At 42.6% G+C, this 21,185-nt stretch overlaps 1 protein-coding gene across 2 annotated transcripts in view; it reads left to right on the forward strand.

Annotated features, from left to right (window-relative positions):
- Positions 1–21,185, forward strand: part of fam184aa (family with sequence similarity 184 member Aa) — an 83,259-nt gene that overhangs the window by 19,769 nt on the left and 42,305 nt on the right. For both annotated transcript variants that reach the window (XM_029766853.1, XM_029766854.1), the window contains exons 7-9: positions 662–823; positions 12,517–12,638; positions 13,507–13,657. In XM_029766853.1, the coding sequence (XP_029622713.1) occupies positions 662–823; positions 12,517–12,638; positions 13,507–13,657 (435 nt within the window). The remainder of the gene's footprint in view (positions 1–661; positions 824–12,516; positions 12,639–13,506; positions 13,658–21,185) is intronic.

The following is a 21,185-nucleotide window of genomic DNA, read 5'->3' on the forward strand; positions in this document are numbered from 1 at the left end:
CTGTTTTCTCTGCTCCCACACGGCAAGCGGTACCGGTGCAACAGGCTCCTTAACAGCTTCTACCCCCAAGCCATAAGACTGCTGAACAATTAATCAAATGGCCACTATTTACATTGACCCCCCCCCTTTTTGTTTTTACACTGCTGCTACTCACTGTTTATTATCTATGCATAGTCACTTCAACCTTACCTACGTGTACAAATTACCTCGACTAACCTGTACCCCCGCACATTGACTCGGTACCGGTACCCCCTGTATATAGCCTCGTTATTGTTACTTTTTATTACATTTATTTGTTTATTTAGTAAATACTTTCAACTCTTTCTTGAACTGCGTTGTTGGTTAATAGCTTGCTAGTAAGCATTTCACGGTAAGGTCTACAGCTGTTGTATTCGGCTCATGTGACATAACATTTGATTTGAATTACAGACAACTGTGATAATTTGAAGTACCCAAAACAGCCACTAAATATCCTGTGATAGATTACATAAAATCCTTAAAAGATACCAACATTCTGGTAGTTTTCTGGTAAACTTAGAACATTTACAGTAATATACCCTTCCCTTTTGCAACCTTAGGCATGCCCATTCCTCTCTGCCACTACTACCTGATTTGGTCCTTGAGTTGCACGACATCTGACCTCATTTCCCGTCCACTGCAGGTGTCTCACCTTCAGGAGTTGGTGAAGGAAGGGGAGCAAAACCTTGACTCTGCACACAGCCACATCTCCAGTCTGAAGGACACCCAGGAGAAACTATGCATTGAGCTGGACACCACCAGAGCCAGAGTGAGAGAGACCAGCAACCTGCTCACTGACCTGCAGGTAAGACTTTTGAGAAGATGTGCCTTATGCTCAGATCTAGGATCAGCTTGCCTTACCAAATCCTCACACACTATTTTGTGCATACCATCAAATTATATTACAAAAGGTTTGATTTAATTTACTTCCAGTTAATTTAATTCCTAAATCAACACTAGTACACTGAAAACAAACACTAGGTAACTGCTGCTTTACTCATACTCCCTTGTATTCTCTGCTCAATAAAATAATAATTTGAAATACAGAAATCTTGGCAAGATCTCAAATATGTCACTACTGTATATGTAAAATGATTAAGGGAATACCAGATACATGCACAAATATTCCTATCAACAGTACCAGTCAAAAGTTTGGACACACCTACTCATTCTTGGATTTTTCTTTATTTGTACTATTCTCTACATTGTAGAATAGTTTTGATGTCTTCACTATTATGAAATAACACATATGTAATCATGTAGTAACCACAAAAGTGTTAACAAATCAAAATCTATTTTATATTTGAGATTCTTCAATGAAGCCACCCTTTGCCTTGATGACAGCTTTGCACACTCTTGGCATTCTCTCAACCAGCTTCATGAGGTAGTCACCTGGAATGAATTTCAATTACCAGGTGTGCCTTGTTAAATTGTGGAATTTCTTTTTCCTTCTTAATGCGTTTGAGCCAATCAGTTGTGTTGTGACAAGGTAAGAGGGGTATACAGAAGATAGCCCTATTTGGTAATGGACCAAGTCCATATTGTGGCAAGAGCAGCACAAATATGTAAAGAGAAACGACAGTCCATCATTATTTTAAGACATGAAGGTCAGTCAATCCGGAAAATTGCAGTTGCAAATAACAATCAAGCGCTATGATGAAATTGGCTCTCATGAGGACCGCCACAGGAAAGGAAGACCCAGAGTTACATCTGCAGCAGAGGATAAGTTCATTAGAGTTACCAGCCTCAGAAATTGCATCCCAAATAAATGCTTCACAGAGTTCAAGTAACAGACACATCTCAACATCAACTGTTTAGAGGAGACTGCATGAATCAGGCCTTCATGGTGGAATTGCTGCAAAGAAACCACTACTAAAGCACACCAATAAGAAGAAGATACTTGCTTGGGCCAAGAAACTCAAGCAATGGACATTAAACTGGTGGAAATCTGTCCTTTGGTCAGATGAGTCCAAATTTGAGATTTTTGGTTGCAACCGCAGTGTCTTTGTGAGACGCAGAGTAGGTCACCGGATGATCTCCGCATGTGTGGTTCCCACCATGAAGCATGGAGGAGGAGGTGTGATGGTGTGGGGGTGCTTTGCTGGTGAAACTGTCAGTGATTTATTTAGAATTCAAGGTACACTTAACCAGCATTGCTACCACAGCATTCTGCAGCAATACGCCATCCCATTTGGTTTGCGCTTAGTCCCACTATCATTTGTTTTTCAACAGGACAATGACGAAATACACCTCCATGCTGTTTAAGGGCTATTTGTATATGAAATGGATGGCTGTGTAAAAATATTTTACTGCAAAAGTGGGTAAATGTATAGCTATTGTGACACACCCTAAACTCAAAAAGTGCAGAATAATGCCTGTTTGGAAGGGGGATGGACAAAAATGTTGAATACAAGTAGTCAGTTGTCTGCCCTACATACACAAACAAACAGCATCAGGAAATCTTAATGCATCTTGGAAATATAGACCTGTTAACACAGATATACCATAGGCGGAAATGTCAACTATTAATATTTATGATGAATGTAAGCTTTACTTTTTGGTAGCTGATTTAATGGGCAACTTTCCAAGTCAAATTCTGCCTGACAAAATGCATATAGTTCCACATGTTTTGTATGTGTTATGGCTAGTATAATCTGCTCTGAGGAAAACAAGTGGGTTCAGACATCGGAATTCAATTTTTTTTTAGGTCCAAGGAACCTTGTTAGATTTTGTATTTTTAGAGCCTACTCTTGTAATTAAGTTGGGAGCCACCACAGATGATCTTTGGGGCCACCATGGATTTTGTCTCAAATCCAATATGGTATCCAAAATCCCATATGGCTGTCATAATACCATTTGATGGAGGTTAAATCATGTGTAAATATGCATTTTGAATAAAAGAGGCATTTTTTCAGGATTGTGTATAACTCTCATGCCCAAAAATACTATTTTGCTGTAAATCCATTTTATTTTGAATCCTAAATGGCCAGCATGATTACACTCAAACACCTTTGCCTGCATATAAGTTGCCCTTGTTTATATTGTATTGAATGCGTTATTCTGTCTTTTTAAAAGGGTTTCATAAGGGACTTGGTATATCTAGGACTACGAGTGGCACTGCCATGCCTCTGTTTTTGAATATGTGAAGAGAAGTAGCTTTTCAATGTGTGTTAATATTTACAGTCCATTAGGAAAATATTCAGAACCCTTCATTTTTTCAAAATGTTTTTCCTAAATCTATACACACAACCCCATAATGACAAAGCAAAAACTGTTTTTTTAGGCATTTTTGCTAAGTTATTGTTGAAGCAGCGATTACAGCCTTGCGTCTTCTTGGTTATGACGCTACAAGCTTGGCACACCTGTATTTGGAGAGTTTGTCCTATTCTCCTCTGCAGATCCTCTCAAGCTCTTTCAGGTTGTATGGGGAGCGTCGCTGCACAGCTATTTTCAGGACTCTCCAGAGATGTCCGGGCTCTGGTTGGGCCACTCAAGGACATTCAGAGACTTGTCCCGAATCCACCCCTGCGTTGTCTTGGTTGTGTGCTTATGGTTATTGTCCTGTTAGAAGGAAAACTTTCGCCCCAGTCTGAGGTCCTGAACGTTCTGGAGCAGGTTTTCATCAAGGATCTCTCTGTGCTTTGCTCCATTCATCTTTCCCTCGATTCTGACTAGTCTCCCAGTCCCTGACGGTGAAAAACATCCCCACAGCATGATGCTGCCACCACCGTGCTTCACTGTAGGGATGGTATCAAAAATCTAATCAAATCGTATTAGTCACATGCGCCGAATACAACAGGTGTAGACCTTACAGTGAAATGCTTACTTACGAGTCCCTGACCAACAATGCAGTTAAAAAAAATACAGATAAGAATAAGAAATAAAAGTAGCAAGTAATTAAAGAGCAGCAGAAAAATAACAATAGCGAGACTATATACAAGGGGTACTGGTACAGAGTCAATGTGTGGGGGCACCGGTTAGTTGTGGTAATATGTACATGTAGGTAGAGTTATTAAAGTGACTATGCATAGATGATAACAACAGAGAGTAGAAGCGGTGTAAAAGAGGGGGGGGCAATGCAAATAGTCTGGGTAGCCATTTGATTAGATGTTCAGGAGTCTTATGGCTTGGGGGTAGAAGCTGTTTAGAACCCAGGTGATGAGTTGTGGCTGGTTTCCTCCAGACGTGACGCTTGGCATTCAAGCCAAAGAGTTCAATGTCTGGTCTGATGAAACCAAGAATCTTTTTTCTCATGGTCTGAGAGTCCTTTAGGTGCCTTTAGGAAAACTCTAAGTGGGCTGTCATGTGCCTTCTACTGAGGAGAGGGTTCCATCTGGCCACTCTACCATAAAGGCCTGATTGGTGGAGTGCTGCAGAGATGGTTTTCCTTCTGGAAGGTTCTCCCATCTCCACAGATGAACAGTGAAGAGGTGACTCCAGGACGCTGGCCTTCTAGGTAGAGTTGCAAAGAAAAAGCCATATCTCAGACTGGCCAATAAAAATGAAAGATTAAGATGGGCAAAAGAACACAGACACTGGTCAGAGGAACTCTGCCTAGAAGGCCAGCATCCCAGAGTTGCCTCTTCACTGTTGACGTTGAGACTGGTATTTTGCGGGTACTATTTAATAAAGCTGCCAGTTGAGGACTTGTGAGGTGTCTGTTTATCAAACTGGACACTAATGTACTTGTCCTCTTGCTCAGTTGTGCACCGGGGCCTCCCACTCCTCTTTCTATTCTGGTTAGAGCCAGGTTGCGCAGTTCTGTGAATGGAGTAGTACACCGTGTTGTACGAGATCTTCAGTTTATTGGCAATTTCTGGCATGGAATAGCCTTCATTTCTCAGAACAAGAATAGACTGACGAGTTTCAGAAGAAAATTCTTTGTTGCTGGCCATTTTGAGCCTGTAACGAACCCACAAATGCTGATGCTCCAGATTTTTAACATTTGTTTTATTTCACCAGGTAGGCCAGTTGATAACATTTACAACTGCGACCTGGCCAAAAATAAAGCAAAGCAGTGCGACACAAACAACAACACAGAGTTACACATGGAATAAACAAACGTATAGTCAATAACACAATAGAAAAAAAATAAGTGTGTATATATACAGTGTGTGCAAATGGCGTGAGGTGGTAAGGCAATAAATAGGCCACAGTAGCAAAGTAATTACAATTTAGCAAATTAACACTGGAGTGATAGATGTGCAGATGATGATGTGCAAGTAGAAATACTGGTGTACAAAAAACTAAATAAAAACAATATTGGGATGAGGTAAGTAGATTGGATGGGCTATTTACAGCTGCAGCGATCGGTAAGCTGCTCAGATAGCTGATGTTTAAAGTTAGTGAGGGAGATAAAAGTCTCCAACTTTTTTTGCAATTCGTTCCAGTCATTGGCAGCAGAGAACTGGCAGGAAAGGCGGCCAAAAGAGGTGTTGGCTTTGGGGATGACCAGTGAGATATACCTGCTGGAGCGCATGCTACGGGTGGGTGGTGTTATCGTGACCAGTGAGCTGAGATAAGATGGAGCTTTACCTAGCAAAGACTTATAGATGACCTGGAGCTAGTGGGTCTGGCGATGAATATGTAGCGAGGGCCAGCCGACGAGAGCATACAGGTCACAGTGGTGGGTGGTATATGGAGCTTTGGTGACAAAACGGATGGCACTGCGATAGACTACATCCACTTTGTTGAGTAGAGTGTTGGAGGCTATTTTGTAAATGACAACGCCAAAGTCGATGATTGGTAGGATAGTCAGTTTTACGAGGGTATGTTTGGCGGCGTAAGTGAAGGAAGCTTTATTGCGAAATTGGAAGCCGATTCTAGACAAAATTTTGAATTGGAGATGTTTAATATGAGTCTGGAAAGAGAGTTTACAGTCTAGCCAGACACCTAGGTATTTGTAGTTGTCTACATATTCTAAGTCAGAACCGTCCAGAGTAGTGATGCTAGTCGGCGGGCGGGTACGGACAGCGATCGGTTGAAAAGCATGCATTTAGTTTTACTAGCGTTTAAGAGCAGCTGGAGGCCACGGAAGGAGTGTTGTATGGCATTGAAGCTCCTTTGTAGGTTTGTTAAAAGTGTCCAAAGAAGGGCCAGATGTATACAGAATGGTGTCATCTGCGTAGAGGTGGATCAGGGAATCACCTGCAGCAAGAGCGACATCGTTGGTATATTCAGAGAAAAGAGTCGGCCCAAGAATTGAACCCTGTGGTACCCCCATAGAGACTGCCAGAGGTCCGGACAACAGGCCCTCCGATTTGACACACTGAACTCTATCTGATAACTAGTTGGTGAACCAGGCGAGGCAGTCATTTGAGAAACCAAGGCTGTTGAGTCTACCGATAAGAATGTGTTGATTGACAGAGTCGAAAGCCTTGGCCAGGTCGATGAAGACGGCTGCACAGTACTGTCTCTTATCGATGGCAGTTATAATATTGTTTAGTTCCTTGAGCGTGGCTGAGGTGCACCCATGACCAGCTCGGAAACCGGATTGCACAGCGGAGATGGTACGGTGGGATTTGAAATGGACGGGGATCTGTTTGTTAACTTGGCTTTCTAGGACTTTAGAAAGGCAGGGCAGGATGGATATAGGTCTGTAACAGTTTGGGTCTAGTGTCACCCCCCTTTTGAAGAGGAGGATGACCGCGGCAGCGTTCCCAATCTTTAGGGATCTCGGACGATATGAAAGAGAGGTTGAACAGACTGGTAATAGGGGTTGCAACAATGGCGGCGGATAATTTTATAAAGAGAGGGTCAAGATTGTCTAGCCCAGCTGATTTGTACAGGTCCAGGTTTGCAGCTCTTTCAGAACATCTGCTCTCTGGATTTGGGTCAAGGAGGAGCTGGGAAGGCTTGGGCAAGTAGCTGCGGAGCTGTTGGCCGGGGTTGGGGTAGCCAGGAGGAAAGCATGGCCAGCTGTAGAGAATGCTTATTGAAATTCTTGATTATCGTGGATTTATCGGTGGTGACAGTGTTTCCTAGCCTCAGTGCAGTGGGCAGCTGGGAGGAGGTGCTCTTATTCTCCATGGACTTTAGTGTCCAAAAACTTTTTGGAGTTAGAGCTACAGGATGCACATTTCTGTTTGAAAAAGCTAGCCTTTGCTTTCCTAACTGACTGCGTGTATTGGTTCCTGAAAAGTTGCATATCGCGGGGACTATTCGATGCTAGTGCAGTCCGCCACAGGATGTTTTTGTGCTGGTCGAGGGCAGTCAGGTCTGGAGTGAACCAAGGGCAATAGCTGTTCTTAGTTCTACATTTTTTGAAAGGGGCATGCTTATTTAAGATGGTGAGGAAATTACTTTTAAAGAACGACCAATCATCCTCTACTGACGGGATGAGGGCAATATCCTTCCAGGATACCCAGGCCAGGTCGATTAGAAAGGCCTGCTCGAAAAAGTGTTTTTGGGAGCGTTTGACAGTGATGAGGGGTGGTCGTTTGACCGCGGACCCATTACGGATGCAGGCAATGAGGCAGTGATCGCTGAGATCCTGATTGAAAACAGCAGAGGTATATTTGTAGGGCAAGTTGGTCAGGATAATATCTATGTTTTCAGATTTAGGGTTGTACCTGTTGGGTTCCTTGATAATTTGTGTGAGATTGAGGGCATCTAGTTTAGATTGTAGGACGGCCGGGGTGTTAAGCATGTCCCAATTTAGGTCACCTAACAGAACGAACTCTGAAGATAGATGGGGGGGCAATCAATTCACATATGGTGTCCAGGGCACAGCTGGAAGCTGAGGGGGGTCTATAACAGGTGGCAACAGTGAGAGACTTATTTCTGGAGAGATTAATTTTAAAAATTAGAAGCTCGAACTGTTTGGGCATAGACCTAGAATGTATGACAGAACTTTGCAGGCTATCTCTGCAGTAGATTGCAACTTCTCCCCCTTTGGCAGTTATATCTTGATAGAAAATGTTGTAGTTGGGGATGGAAATCTCAGAATTTTTGGTGGCCTTCCTAAGCCACAATTCAGACACGGCAAGAACATCAGGGTTGGCGGAGTGTGCTAAAGCAGTGGGTAAAACAAACTTGGGGAGGAGGCTTCTGATGTTAACATGCATGAAACCAAGGCTTTTACGGTTACAGAAGTCAACAAATGAGAGCGCCTGGGGACATGCAGGGCCTGGGTTAACCTCCACATCACCCAAGGAACAGAGGAGGAGTAGGATGAGGGTACGGCTAAAGGATATCAAGACTGGTCGTCTAGTGCGTTGGGGACCATAAGAGAATAAAAGGAGCAGATTTCTGGGCGTTGTAGGATAGATTCAGGGCATACAGACAGGGGTATGGTAGGGTGCGGGTAAAGTGGAGGTAAACATAGGCATTGTGTGATGATAAGAGAGGTTGCATCTCTGGATGTACTAGTTATGCTGGGTGAGGTCACCACGTGTTGGAGGAGTGACAAAAGAGGTATCTTAGGCATGTTGAGTGAGACTAGGGGCTCCGCAGTGAACTAAAACAATGATAACTATCCTAAACAACAGTATACAAGGCATATTGACATTAGAGAGAGACATAAAGTGAGGCATAAAGCAATCACAGATGTTGATTGGGAGAGCTAGCTAAGACAACAACAGGTAAGACAACAACAGCTAATCAGCTAAGACAACAACAACAGGTAAAATGTCGATGAATGGGCAGAAAGGGTCAGTTAACTACACACAGGGCCTGAGTTCGAGGCTGGTGCCGACATAAACAAAATGGAGTACCATGATTTAATGAACAGTCCAGCAGGCATCAGCTATGTAGCCAAGTGATCATAGGGTCCAGTGAACAGCAATAGATGAAACAGGGAAGCCGCTAGGTAGTTGTTACTATGCTAGCAAGCGGGAGACACGGCATTCAAAAAAAAAGAAAAAAAAAAGAAAAGGTTAGCAGGCCGGGGCTAGTAGAAGCGTCTGCTCCGACGTCCGACAAAGGGTCCAGGCCCGTTGGCAAAAGAGGTATTGTATCTGGAGTAATTTTGTTTGCTAGCCGGGAGATGCGCCTGGCTCGCGGCTAACTGGTGCTAGCTTCGGGACAAGGGCATTAGCCACTATAGCCACTCGGTAGCAGCTAGCTAGCAGCGATGATCTGATGCAAAGGTCCAGAGCTTACGGCAAGAATCTGGTTGTGTAGTGGATTCTTGTCGTGTTAGTGAATAGTCCGGGAGGCATCAGTAGTGTAGCCGAGTGATCATAGGGTCCACTGAGCAGGCCGGGAGGTGGGCCTGGCTCAAGGCTAGCTTCGGGGCTGGGACACTCGGTGGCAGCTAGCTAGCTGTGATGATCAGGAGTAATGGTCCAGGGCTTACGGCAGGAATCTGGTGTTGTAGTAGTGGAGAAAAACAGTCCCGATTCTGGCAGGCTGGCAAGCATTATCCAGGTTAAATGCGGCTGGTGTCTGTGCAAAAGGTAAAGGCCACTAGCAGTGGCTAACCATGACTAAATAGCTAGTAGCTAATTAGCTGGTTAGTTACTGATGGCTAGCTCCTGATGGAGGTTCTGGCTATAAGGTCAAAAAATAGCAGATCCGTATCACATTGGGTGAGGCGGGTTGCCGGAAGGTATATTTAATTTAAAAATGGAAAAAGAGATTGAAAATAAATACGAAAAATAAAAAATTTACACGGGAGAACGACAAACTACGTCTGCACTGCTACGCCATCTTGGATACTCAAGGTGGCCGATTCACCCTCCAGCCAGGCATGTTCTGTACTTTTTGAGTTTACAATATCTATAAATTTAAATTTGCCATAAAATATTTTTACACAACCATACTTTTAAAATATGGGATACATAATAGACATGGTTGTGTTTTGTTCTAGCTCAGGTAGAGGTATCTCCAAAACTGAAGACCTTTTTGAGGTTTGGCTACTATCTTAAAATGGAAACGGTTCTTGGTAAAACCCTATCCCTCTGCAAATAACCCTTTAGGAATCAATTTTTCTAAGAGTGTATGGCTACAATTATTTAGGCCGTTTGGCTTATAATAATTGACAAAAATTCACAGTTGGTACATCATTGTGCACATCACAGTAGCCATCACAGTAGCCTACAGTTGGCAAAATAACTCAATTGATTAATGCTGCAATATGTCATTTTTTGGGAGACCCAACCAATTTCACATAGAAATGTGAGTTATAGACCTGTCATTCCCATTGAAAGCAATTCTAAGAAGTGGTAGATCTGTTCTATTCTCGCTCTTTCTATGCTTCCCATTCAAGTTTTGTTTTTGTCTTTTACTTTTGGTTTTGTACACCAGTTTCAAACAGCTAAAAACACAATTTTGGGGGTTATTAAAAATATATTTTACAACGGTTTGAATGGTGCAGTGATTCTCTACACTATACATTGCTTGTTTTGTCCTATAAACTGGAGTTCAGCGAACTATTCAAATTTGAGTAAACAGGAAATGGCAGAGCGAGTTCCTGTATTCAACAAAGTCATTGGTGGACACAGAGAGACAAACATTTTGATTCTGTTTTTAGTGGAGATCTTCTATGTGTAAAGTAATGACACACTTAGTTGTTCTATGAGTGATCTGAGGCAGTCGTTAGCTTACAAGCATTTTCAAGTGCAACGTTAGTTACAATAGTTTTGGGAAACGGCTCTGAAACTTTGCGACGCTTCTACGGAGATTCTAACGATGAACTTAGCCTTAACCTCTGCTTTTGGCAAACCTGTCCCTGGTTAATAGCTTGGGTTGATGTGTAATTACAGAGTATATCCAAAGAAAAACAAAGTGGAACATTTATCATTATAATCTTGCTTTTGTTGTCAGTCTAAACTACAGATTCTCCTCATTGAGAAGCAAATAATATACACTGCTCAAAAAAATAAAGGGAACACCTTAAACAACACAATGTAACTCCAAGTCAATCGCACTTCTGTGAAATCAAACTGTCCACTTAGGAAGCAACACTGATTGACAATAAATTTCACATGCTGTTGTGCAAATGGAATAGACAACAGATGGAAATTATAGGCAATTAGCAAGACACCCCCAATAAAGGAGTGGTTCTGCAGGTGGTGACCACAGACCACTTCTCAGTTCCTATGCTTCCTGGCTGATGTTTTGGTCACTTTTGAATGCTGGCGGTGCTTTCACTTTAGTGGTAGCATGAGACGGAGTCTACAACCCACACAAGTGGCTCAGGTAGTGCATCTCATCCAGGATGGCACATCAATGCGAGCTGTGGCAAGAAGGTTTGCTGTGTCTGTCAGCGTAGTGTCCAGAGCATGGAGGCGCTACCAGGAGACAGGCCAGTACATCAGGAGACGTGGAGGAGGCCGTAGGAGGGCAACAACCCAGCAACAGGACCGCTACCTCCGCCTTTGTGCAAGGAGGAGCAGGAGGAGCACTGCCAGAGCCCTGCAAAATGATCTCCAGCAGGCCACAAATGTGCATGTGTCTGCTCAAACGGTCAGAAACAGACTCCATGAGGGTGGTATGAGGGCCCGACGTCCACAGGTGGGGGTTGTGCTTACAGCCCAACACCGTGCAGGACGTTTGGCATTTGCCAGAGAACACTAAGATTGGCAAATTCGCCACTGGCGCCCTATGCTCTTCACAGATGAAAGCAGGTTCACACTGAGCACGTGACAGACGTGACAGAGTCTGGAGACGCCGTGGAGAACGTTCTGCTGCCTGCAACATCCTCCAGCATGACCGGTTTGGCGGTGGGTCAGTCATGGTGTGGGGTGGCATTTCTTTGGGGGGCCGCACAGCCCTCCATGTGCTCGCCAGAGGTAGCCTGACTGCCATTAGGTACCGAGATGAGATCCTCAGACCCCTTGTGAGACCATATGCTGGTGCGGTTGGCCCTGGGTTTCTCCTAATGCAAGACAATGCTAGACCTCATGTGGCTGGAGTGTGTCAGCAGTTCCTGCAAGAGGAAGGCATTGATGCAATGGACTGGCCCGCCCGTTCCCCAGACCTGAATCCAATTGAGCACATCTGGGACATCATGTCTCGCTCCATCCACCAACACCACATTGCACCACAGACTGTCCAGGAGTTGGCGGATGCTTTAGTCCAGGTCTGGGAGGAGATCCCTCAGGAGACCATCCGCCACCTCATCAGGAGCATGCCCAGGCGTTGTAGGGAGGTCATACAGGCACGTGGAGGCCACACACACTACTGAGCCTCATTTTGACTTGTTTTAAGGACATTACATCAAAGTTGGATCAGCCTGTAGTGTGGTTTTCCACTTTAATTGTGAGTGTTACTCCAAATTCAGACCTCCATGGGTTGATAAATTGGATTTCCATTTATTTTTGTGTGATTTTGTTGTCAGCACATTCAACTATGTAAAGAAAAAAGTATTTAATAAGATTATTTCATTCATTCAGATCTAGGATGTGTTATTTTAGTGTTCCCTTTATTTTTTTGGAGCAGTGTATATTTTTTTAACCAAATGTTTAACTCCATTGCCCTTTTCTGTACTCATAACTAATATTGTATCATGCCTCAACTTCCCTGAACTTGTCTCTGGTTTGTCCATGTGTCCAGGAGGAGATTGAAACCCAGAAACAGCAGCATGAAGCCAGGGTAATGTCAATAAGGACAGAGGAGAAGCAGAAAATTGACAAAATGGCTGAAGACCTGGACCAAAAATGGACTTATGCTCTGAGGTAGGCCTTTATGTCAGCCAGTAGGTAACATTCTCCCTAAGCTATTGTGCATAGTGCAGATAAGCCTGGAATAACAACTCAAATATGGCCTATGTGGTAGTGACTAAATAAATACAAATTGTTTGGCAGAATTTGATTTTAGCGAATCACATGACTGTAAGGCGTGGCTCCGAATCAGAGGTACACAAGATAGGGGAATGGGTTATGAGGTTCGGAGGGAGATTATTTATTAGAGAGAAAGCCAAGGGGGAGGGGTTTGGAGGGAGATGATTTATTAGGGATAATGGCAATGGCTACAGCATGTAGCCTAGCGGTTCAATCAAATCAATCAAATGTATTTATGAAGCCCTTCTTACATCAGCTGATGTCACAAAGTGCTGTACAGAAACCCAGCCTAAAACCCCAAACAGCAAGCAATGCAGGTGTAGAAGTACAGTTAATAGCGTTGGGCCAGTAACCGAAAGGTCGCTGGTTCGAATCCCCGAGCCTGCAATGCAGTTAACCCACAACAACAACTGCTCCCCGGGCATGATGACATCGATTAAGGCAGCCCCCTACACCTCTTTTATCAGAGGAGTTGGGTTAAATGTGCAAGACACATTTCGGTTGAATACATTTATAGATTGGTTCTTTTTCTATTGGACCAGGACTTTTACCCTCTTTCTATTGGGTTTACAAAGGCTATGTTTGACTTGTTGATCCAGTAGACATTTTAAGCATTGGGCTGAAGTGTCTGGTGAATGAGATTTACCCATTATGGCTGTGCAACCCAGAATCTGAGATGTAGTGTTTCAGGCTTCAGGATCATCAATGTCTCTCTTTCTTTCTCTCTCTCTCTACCCCTTCCTTCCCCTTACCCACTCTATAGGGAGGAGTTGAAGTTGCTGAAGGAGGAATTGACGGAGGAATATGAGGCCGACAGACAAGCCTCCCTGTCCCAGCTGTCTCAGCAGAAGGAGCTGGAGTTGATGGCGGCCAGGGAGGGCTGGCAGAGGAAAGTGGAGGACCTGCTGGAACAGGTAGTGTAACACACTCCCTTTCGCATTGTCACGATTTTCAGTTTCACAGTACTTTTGAATAAGTAAGGAAAGAAAACATGAAGAAGACTGAATTTCCTGAGGAAAATGGTTTTAATGTTAAAATGTGGATTTATGTTGTCACATTTGTTAATTTTTCAAGCTATAGCTCACCATTTTACTTGAATCAGGTTTGTAAATGACCATAGAGTTTAGTCTGTCTTGTTTTCTTTTTTTGCCATGGAAAATGTATCATATCATGATACTGGGATTCTGACAACACTACAGCCTGTTGAACACATCACACACTCACACTGCACCAAATACCCTAGTTTCAGACTCCTAATTATCCTTACACTTCATAATATTCTAGCCACTTCCATGCCAGTCAGAAGAACTTAAGTGTTTTATCTCGGAACACTCAAGTTGCTTTCTCTACCGACTGTAGGATAAAAGGAACATGAGGTGTTAACCACACTCGGTGGAGACCTGAATGGCAATGTATCCAGCCTGAGACATGCCAGTTTTATTTTATCTTGATTATTGCCCAGTCATATGGTCTGGTGCTGCAAAGAAGGACATAGAAACACTTCAGCTGGCCCAGAACAGTCTTGCTCTTCAGAGGGCTAAAGTATGCATGACGGTCTCTCTTGTCTAAAGGTAGAGGAGAGACTGAATGCATCACTTCATTCCAAATTGTTTGCATAGTCAACTTACACACAGGACTGACACACACACTTACCCCACTAGACATGCCACATTTCACAGTCCTCAAATCCAGAACAAATTCAAGAAAACGTACATTTTTATATAGAATTGGGGTGTGAACGTTTAAATGTTAAAACGTTTAAACTAAGTTGGGATCCTTAATGTTAAGAAAAATCCATATCCGAAAGACAATGTGTGTGTGTATATATATTTTTTTTCTTCACTTAATTAAAATCACAGTGCAGTTATCACAAAACTTATTATTTTCTGTGTTATAGGATATAAAGGCCTGGGAAAGTTGTGTAATTCAAATAAAACTGAAAATAGGCAAACTATTAGAATTTTAGCAACTAGGAAATAACAAAAAAATACCCATCAATATCCGTGACCACTCTTTGTAAAGGGGAGACTCTCACAACCCCCACAAGTCAAATCAAATGTATTTATATAGCCCTTCGTACATCAGCTGATATCTCAAAGTGCTGTACAGAAACCCAGCCTAAAACACCAAACAGCAAGCAATGCATGTGAAAGAAGCACGGTGGCTAGGAAAATCTCCCTAGGAAAAACTCCCTAGAAAGGCCAAAAACCTAGGAAGAAACCTAGAGAGGAACCAGGCTATGAGGGTTGGCCAGTCCTCTTCTGGCTGTGCCGGGTGGATATTATAACAGAACATGGTCAAGATGTTAAAATGTTCATAAATGACCAGCATGGTCAAATAATAATAATCATAGTAGTTGTCGAGGGTGCAACAAGCACGTCCGGTGAACAGGTCAGGGTTCCATAGCCGCAGGCAGAGCAGTTGAAACTGGAGCAGCAGCACGGCCAGGTGGACTGGGGACAGCAAGGAGTCATCATGCCAGGTAGTCCTGAGGCATGGTCCTAGGGCTTAGGTCCTCCGAGAGAGAGAAAGAAAGAAAGAATTAGAGGGAGCATATTTAAATTCACACAGGACACCGGATAAGACAAGAGAAATACTCCAGATGTAACAGACTGACCCTAGCCCCCCGACACATAAACTACTGCAGCATAAATACTGGAGGCTGAGACAGAAGGGATCAGAAGACACTGTGGCCCCATCCGATGATACCCCCGGACAGGGCCAAACAGGCAGGATATAACCCCACCCACTTTGCCAAAGCACAGCCCCCACACCACTAGAGAGATGTCTCCAACCACCAACTTACCGTCCCAAGACAAGGCTGAGTATAGCCCACAAAGATCTCCGCCACGGCACAACCCAAGGGGGGGGCGCCAACCCAGACAGGAAGACCACGTCAGTGACTCAACCCACTCAAGTGACGCACCCCTCCCATGGACGGCATGGAAGAACACCAGTAAGCCAGTGACTCAGCCCCTGTAATAGGGTTAGAGGCAGAGAATCCCGGTGGAGAGAGGGGAACCGGCAAGGCAGAGACAGCAAGGGCGGTTCGTTGCTCCAGCCTTTCCATTCACCTTCACACTCCTGGGCCAGTCTATACTTAATCATAGGACCTACTGAAGAGATAAGTCTTCAGTAAAGACTTAAAGGTTGAGACTGAGTCTGCGTCTCTCACATGGGTAGGCAGACTATTCCATAAAAATGGAGCTCTATAGGAGAAAGCCCTACCTCCAGCCGTTTGCTTAGAAATTCTAGGGACAATTAGGAGGCCTGCGTCTTGCGACCGTAGCGTACGTGTAGGTATGTACGGCAGGACCAAATCGGAAATGTAATGCTTTGTAGGTTAGCAGTAAAACCTTGAAATCAGCCCTTGCCTTAACAGGAAGCCAGTGTAGGGAGGCTAGCACTGGAGTAATATGATCAACTTTTTTGGTTCTTGTCAGGATTCTAGCAGCCGTATTTAGCACTAACTGAAGTTTGTTTAGTGCTTTATCCAGGTAGCCGGAAAATAGAGCATTGCAGTAGTCCAGCTTAGAAGTAACAAAAGCATGGATTAATTTTTCTGCATCCTTTTTGGAAAGAAAGTTTCTGATTTTTGCAATGTTACGTAGATGGAAAAAAGCTGTCCTTGAAACAGTCTTGATATGTTCTTCAAAAGAGAGATCAGGGTCCAGAGTAACGCCGAGGTCCTTCACAGTTTTATTTGAGACGACTGTACAACCATCCAGATTAATTGTCAGATTCAACAGAAGATCTCTTTGTTTCTTGGGACCTAGAACAAGCATCTCTGTTTTGTCCGAGTTTAAAAGTAGAACGTTTGCAGCCATCCACTTCTTTATGTCTGAAACGCAGGCTTCTAGCGAGGGCAATTTTGGGGCTTCACCATGTTTCATTGAAATGTACAGCTGTGTGTCGTCCGCATAGCAGTGAAATTTAACATTATGTTTTCGAATGACATCCCCAAGAGGTAAAATACATAGTGAAAACAATAGTGGTCCTAAAACGGAACCTTGAGGAACACCGAAATTTACAATTGATTTGTCAGAGGACAAACCATTCACAGAGACAAACTGATATCTTTCAGACAGATAAGATCTAAACCAGGCCAGAACTTGTCCATGTAGACCAATTTGGGTTTCCAATCTCTCCAAAAGAATGTGGTGATCGATGGTATCAAAAGCAGCACTAAGATTTAGGAGCACGAGGACAGATGCAGAGCCTCGGTCTGACATCATTAAAAGGTCATTTACCACCTTCACAAGTGCAGTCTCAGTGCTATGATGGGGTCTAAAACCAGACTGAAGCGTTTCATATACATTGTTTGTCTTCAGGAAGGCAGTGAGTTGCTGCGCAACAGCTTTTTCAAATTTTTTTGAGAGGAATGGAAGATTCGATATAGGCCAATAGTTTTTTAGAATTTCTGGGTCAAGATTCGGCTTTTTCAAGGGAGACTTTATTACTGCCACTTTTAGTGAGCTTGGTACACATCCGGTGGATAGAGAGCCGTTTATTATGTTCAACATAGGAGGGCCAAGCACTGGAAGCAGCTCTTTCAGTAGTTTAGTTGGAATAGGGTCCAGTATGCAGCTTGAGGGTTTAGAGGCCATGATTATTTTCATCATTGTGTCAAGAGATATAGTACTAAAACACTTTAGTATCTCCCTTGATCCTAGGTCCTGGCAGGGTTATGCAGACTCAGGACAATGGAACTTTGGAGGAATACGGAGATTTAAAGAGGAGTCCGTAATTTGCTTTCTAATGATCATGATATTTTCCTCAAAGAAGTTTATAAATGTATTACTGCCGAAGTGAAATCCATCCTCCATTTGCGAATGCTGCTTTTTAGTTAGCTTTGCGACAGTATCAAAAAGACATTTTGGATTGTTCTTTTTTCCTCAATTAAGTTGGAAAAATAGGATGATTGAGCAGCAGTGAGGGCTCTTCGATACTGCACGGTACTGTCTTTCCAAGCTAGTCGGAAGACTTACAGTTTGGTATGGCGCCATTTCCGTTCCAATTTTCTGGAAGCTTGCTTCAGAGCTCGTGTATTTTCTGTATACCAGGGAGCTAGTTTCTTATGACAGATGTTTTTAGTGTCAGACAAGTGTCAGAAAGCCTTGTCTGAAGTACTGTCGATGTGCCAACTTCTGTTTGGTAGCGCCCAAACCATTTTGGTTACAAACTAATGGGACCCCACTGTGGAAAGGGGATATTCTCAAGGGTGCGTTTTGCTCTTGGACCCTCACAAGTGTCACGGGACTCATCTGAAGGTAACTGGTACCGGTTAAAAAAAACTAATAGAAGTATGAAGGTAGTTTTGTGCCTACCGATTTTTTTTTTAATGAATTTGTTATTCAATGCATTTCTATGGGCTTTAGTAGTGAAGGCCAAAATCTATATTTTATCAAATGCTTTTGATATATCTACAGTACCAGTCAAAAGTTTGGACACCTACTCATTCAAAGGTTTTTCTTTATTTGTACTATTTTCTACATTGTAGAATAATAGTGAAGACATCAAAACGATGAAGTAACACATATGGAATCATTTAGTTAACAAAAAAGTGTAAAACAAATCAAAATATATTTTAGATTCTTCGAAGTTGCCACCCTTGGCCTTGATAACAGCTTTGCACACTCTTACAATTCTCTCATCCAGCTTCACCTGGAATTATTTTCCAACAGTCTTGAAGGAGTTCTGACATGCTGAGCACTTGTTGGCTGCTTTTCCTTCTTTCTGCAGTCCAACTCAACCCACACCATCTCAATTAGGTTAAAGTCGGGTGATTTGTGGAGGCCAGGTCATTTGATGCAGCACTCCATCACTCTGGGTCTTCCTTTCCTGTGGCGGTCCTCATGAGAGCCAGTTTCATCATAGCGCTTGATGGTTTTTGCAACTGCACTTTCAAAGTTCTTGACATTTTGCGTATTGACTGACCATGTCTTCAAGTAATGATGGACTGTCATTTCTCTTTGCTGATTTGAGCTGTTCTTGCCATAATATGGTGATCCTAAGTGACCTAAGACAGGGAAGTTGTACTAGGATTAAATGTCAGGAATTGTGAAAAACAGAGTTTAAATGTATTTGGCTAAGGTGTATGTAAACTTCCGACTTCAACTGTATATACTGTGTTCTATCCTATTCTACTATATCTTAGTCTATGCCGCTCTGATATTGCTCGCCCAAATATTTATTTATTCTTAATTCCATTACTTTAGATTTGTGTATTGTTGTAAAATTGTTAGATATTACTGCACTGTTAGAACTAGAAACACAAGCATTTCGCTACACCCACAATAACATCTGCTAAATGCGTGTGACAAATATAATTTGATTTGATTTGAGATAGTTGTCCTTCTGGAAGGTTCTCTCATCTCCACAAAGGAACTCTGGGGCTCTGTCAGAGTGACCATCGGGTTCTGGGTCACCTCCCTGACCAAGGCCCTTCTCCCCCGATTGCTCAGTTTGGCCGGGCAGCCATCTCGAGGAAGAGTCTTGGTGGTTCCAAACTTCTTCCGTTTTTGAATGATGGAGGCCACTGTGTTCTTTGGGACCTTCAATGCTGCAGAAATGTTTTGGTACCCTTCTCCAGATCTGTGCCTCGACACAATCCTGTCTAGGAGCTCTACGGACAATTCCTTCGACCTCATGACTTCGTTTTTTCTCTGACATGCACTGTCGACTGTGGACCTAATATAGACAGTTGTGTGCCTTTCCAAATCATGTCCAATCAATTGCATTTACCACAGGTAGACTCCAAGTTGTAGAAACATCTCTCAAAGATGATCAATGTAAACAGGATTCACCTGAGCTCAATTTCAAGTCTCATAGCAAAGGCTCTGAATAAATGATTTTTTTAAATATTTTTTTGTTGTTGCAAAATTGGCTAAAAACCTGTTTTCGCTTTTGTATAGATTGATGAGGAAAAAATGTATAGAATCAATTTTAGAATAAGGCTGTAACATAACAAATGTGGAAAAAGTGAAGGGGTCTGAATACTTTCCGAATGCATTTATGTACTTACGACTCAGGATCTGACACAGGAGGCGGATAGTACAGTTCTCATCATATTTATTATACAAGGGGACAGGCCAGGGCAGGCAGAGGTCAGTAATCCAGGGCAGAGTCAATGAGATATAGAACGGCAGGCAGGCTCAGGGCAGGCAGAATGGTCAAAGACTAGAAAACAGCGAATAGACAGACTCGAAAATGGGAAAACACACTGGTAAGACTTGACGGGACAAGACGAACTGGCAACAGACAAACAGAAAACACTGGTATAAATACACGGGATAATGGGGACAAATTGGAGACACCTGGTGGGGGGTGGAGACAAGCACAAGATGGGTGAAACAGATCAGGGCATGACAGCACTGCACTGTAGTTATTCCACTCACATGGGCAAACAAAGTCCTATCGGATATTTTCATTTGATCTTATTTTTTTAGTTTCTTATTTTCTTTTATCTGCATGCTTCTTTTGTTCTTGATTTAGTTTATTATTATTTTTCTTTTATATTTACAATGTTTCAATGTTTGATTCCTCTAATGTCACTGAATACTATGTCACTTATGTTGCCATTGCACTGTGTGAAAAGCGAGACTGAGATGGCTATTGTAAAATGTTGATTTTGTTGTCAGTTAACCATTTCTTTGAAATTTTACGTGTGCTTGGTGATATTGTCTTGTTGGAAGATCCACTTAAAGTTCATGATGCTGTTGACCTTAAAGTCCCAGGACCAGTGGAAGCAATATAAGCCCATAACATCAATGATCCACCACTATATTTTGCAGTAGATATGGGGTTATTTTCCGCTTATCACATCCTTCTTTCAATGCCAAAGCCATCACTCGTGTGCTTGGCCAAAGAGCTTTATTGCCAATCCTAAAACACACAACAACAAAAAACATTAGAATACTGAAAAATTACGGGAAACATTTTCAATTATGGCACTTTTAAAGGTAGACTCTGCGGCTAATCGGTGGATTTGGCTTTGAAAAACGGGGTCAGCTCTTACAAAGCTTGATGTTGCTATGCTTCTCACTGAAACTGCCATTCTTTATATTTTTCAGCAAAAAACAATGTTTCTACCTTGTATAAATGTTATATAAAAAAATTATGTAGCTAGCATAAACTCGGATTTAGGCCTACTAAATCTACTTTTTAAATGTGTGGCCAACTGTTCCAAAAAAGCCACAGTATACAAAAAATGTTCTCCAGCCAAGCCACAACACAAATTATTCAAATAAATCAACTAATTCGTTTAAATTTTTATTAGTCCTATGTACATGGTCCAACAATATGCTTACTTGACGGTTCCATCTTGACAATGCAACAACAATAAGAAATAATAAAAGATAAGAATACGAACATCAAGTAAATGGCTCAGTAGAATAGAATAAAAAAAATTGAATAAGTATAATACGGGAAGGCACAATTTAT

This window comes from Salmo trutta, chromosome 12, assembly GCF_901001165.1.
Source record: "Salmo trutta chromosome 12, fSalTru1.1, whole genome shotgun sequence".
Taxonomy (NCBI): domain Eukaryota; kingdom Metazoa; phylum Chordata; class Actinopteri; order Salmoniformes; family Salmonidae; genus Salmo; species Salmo trutta.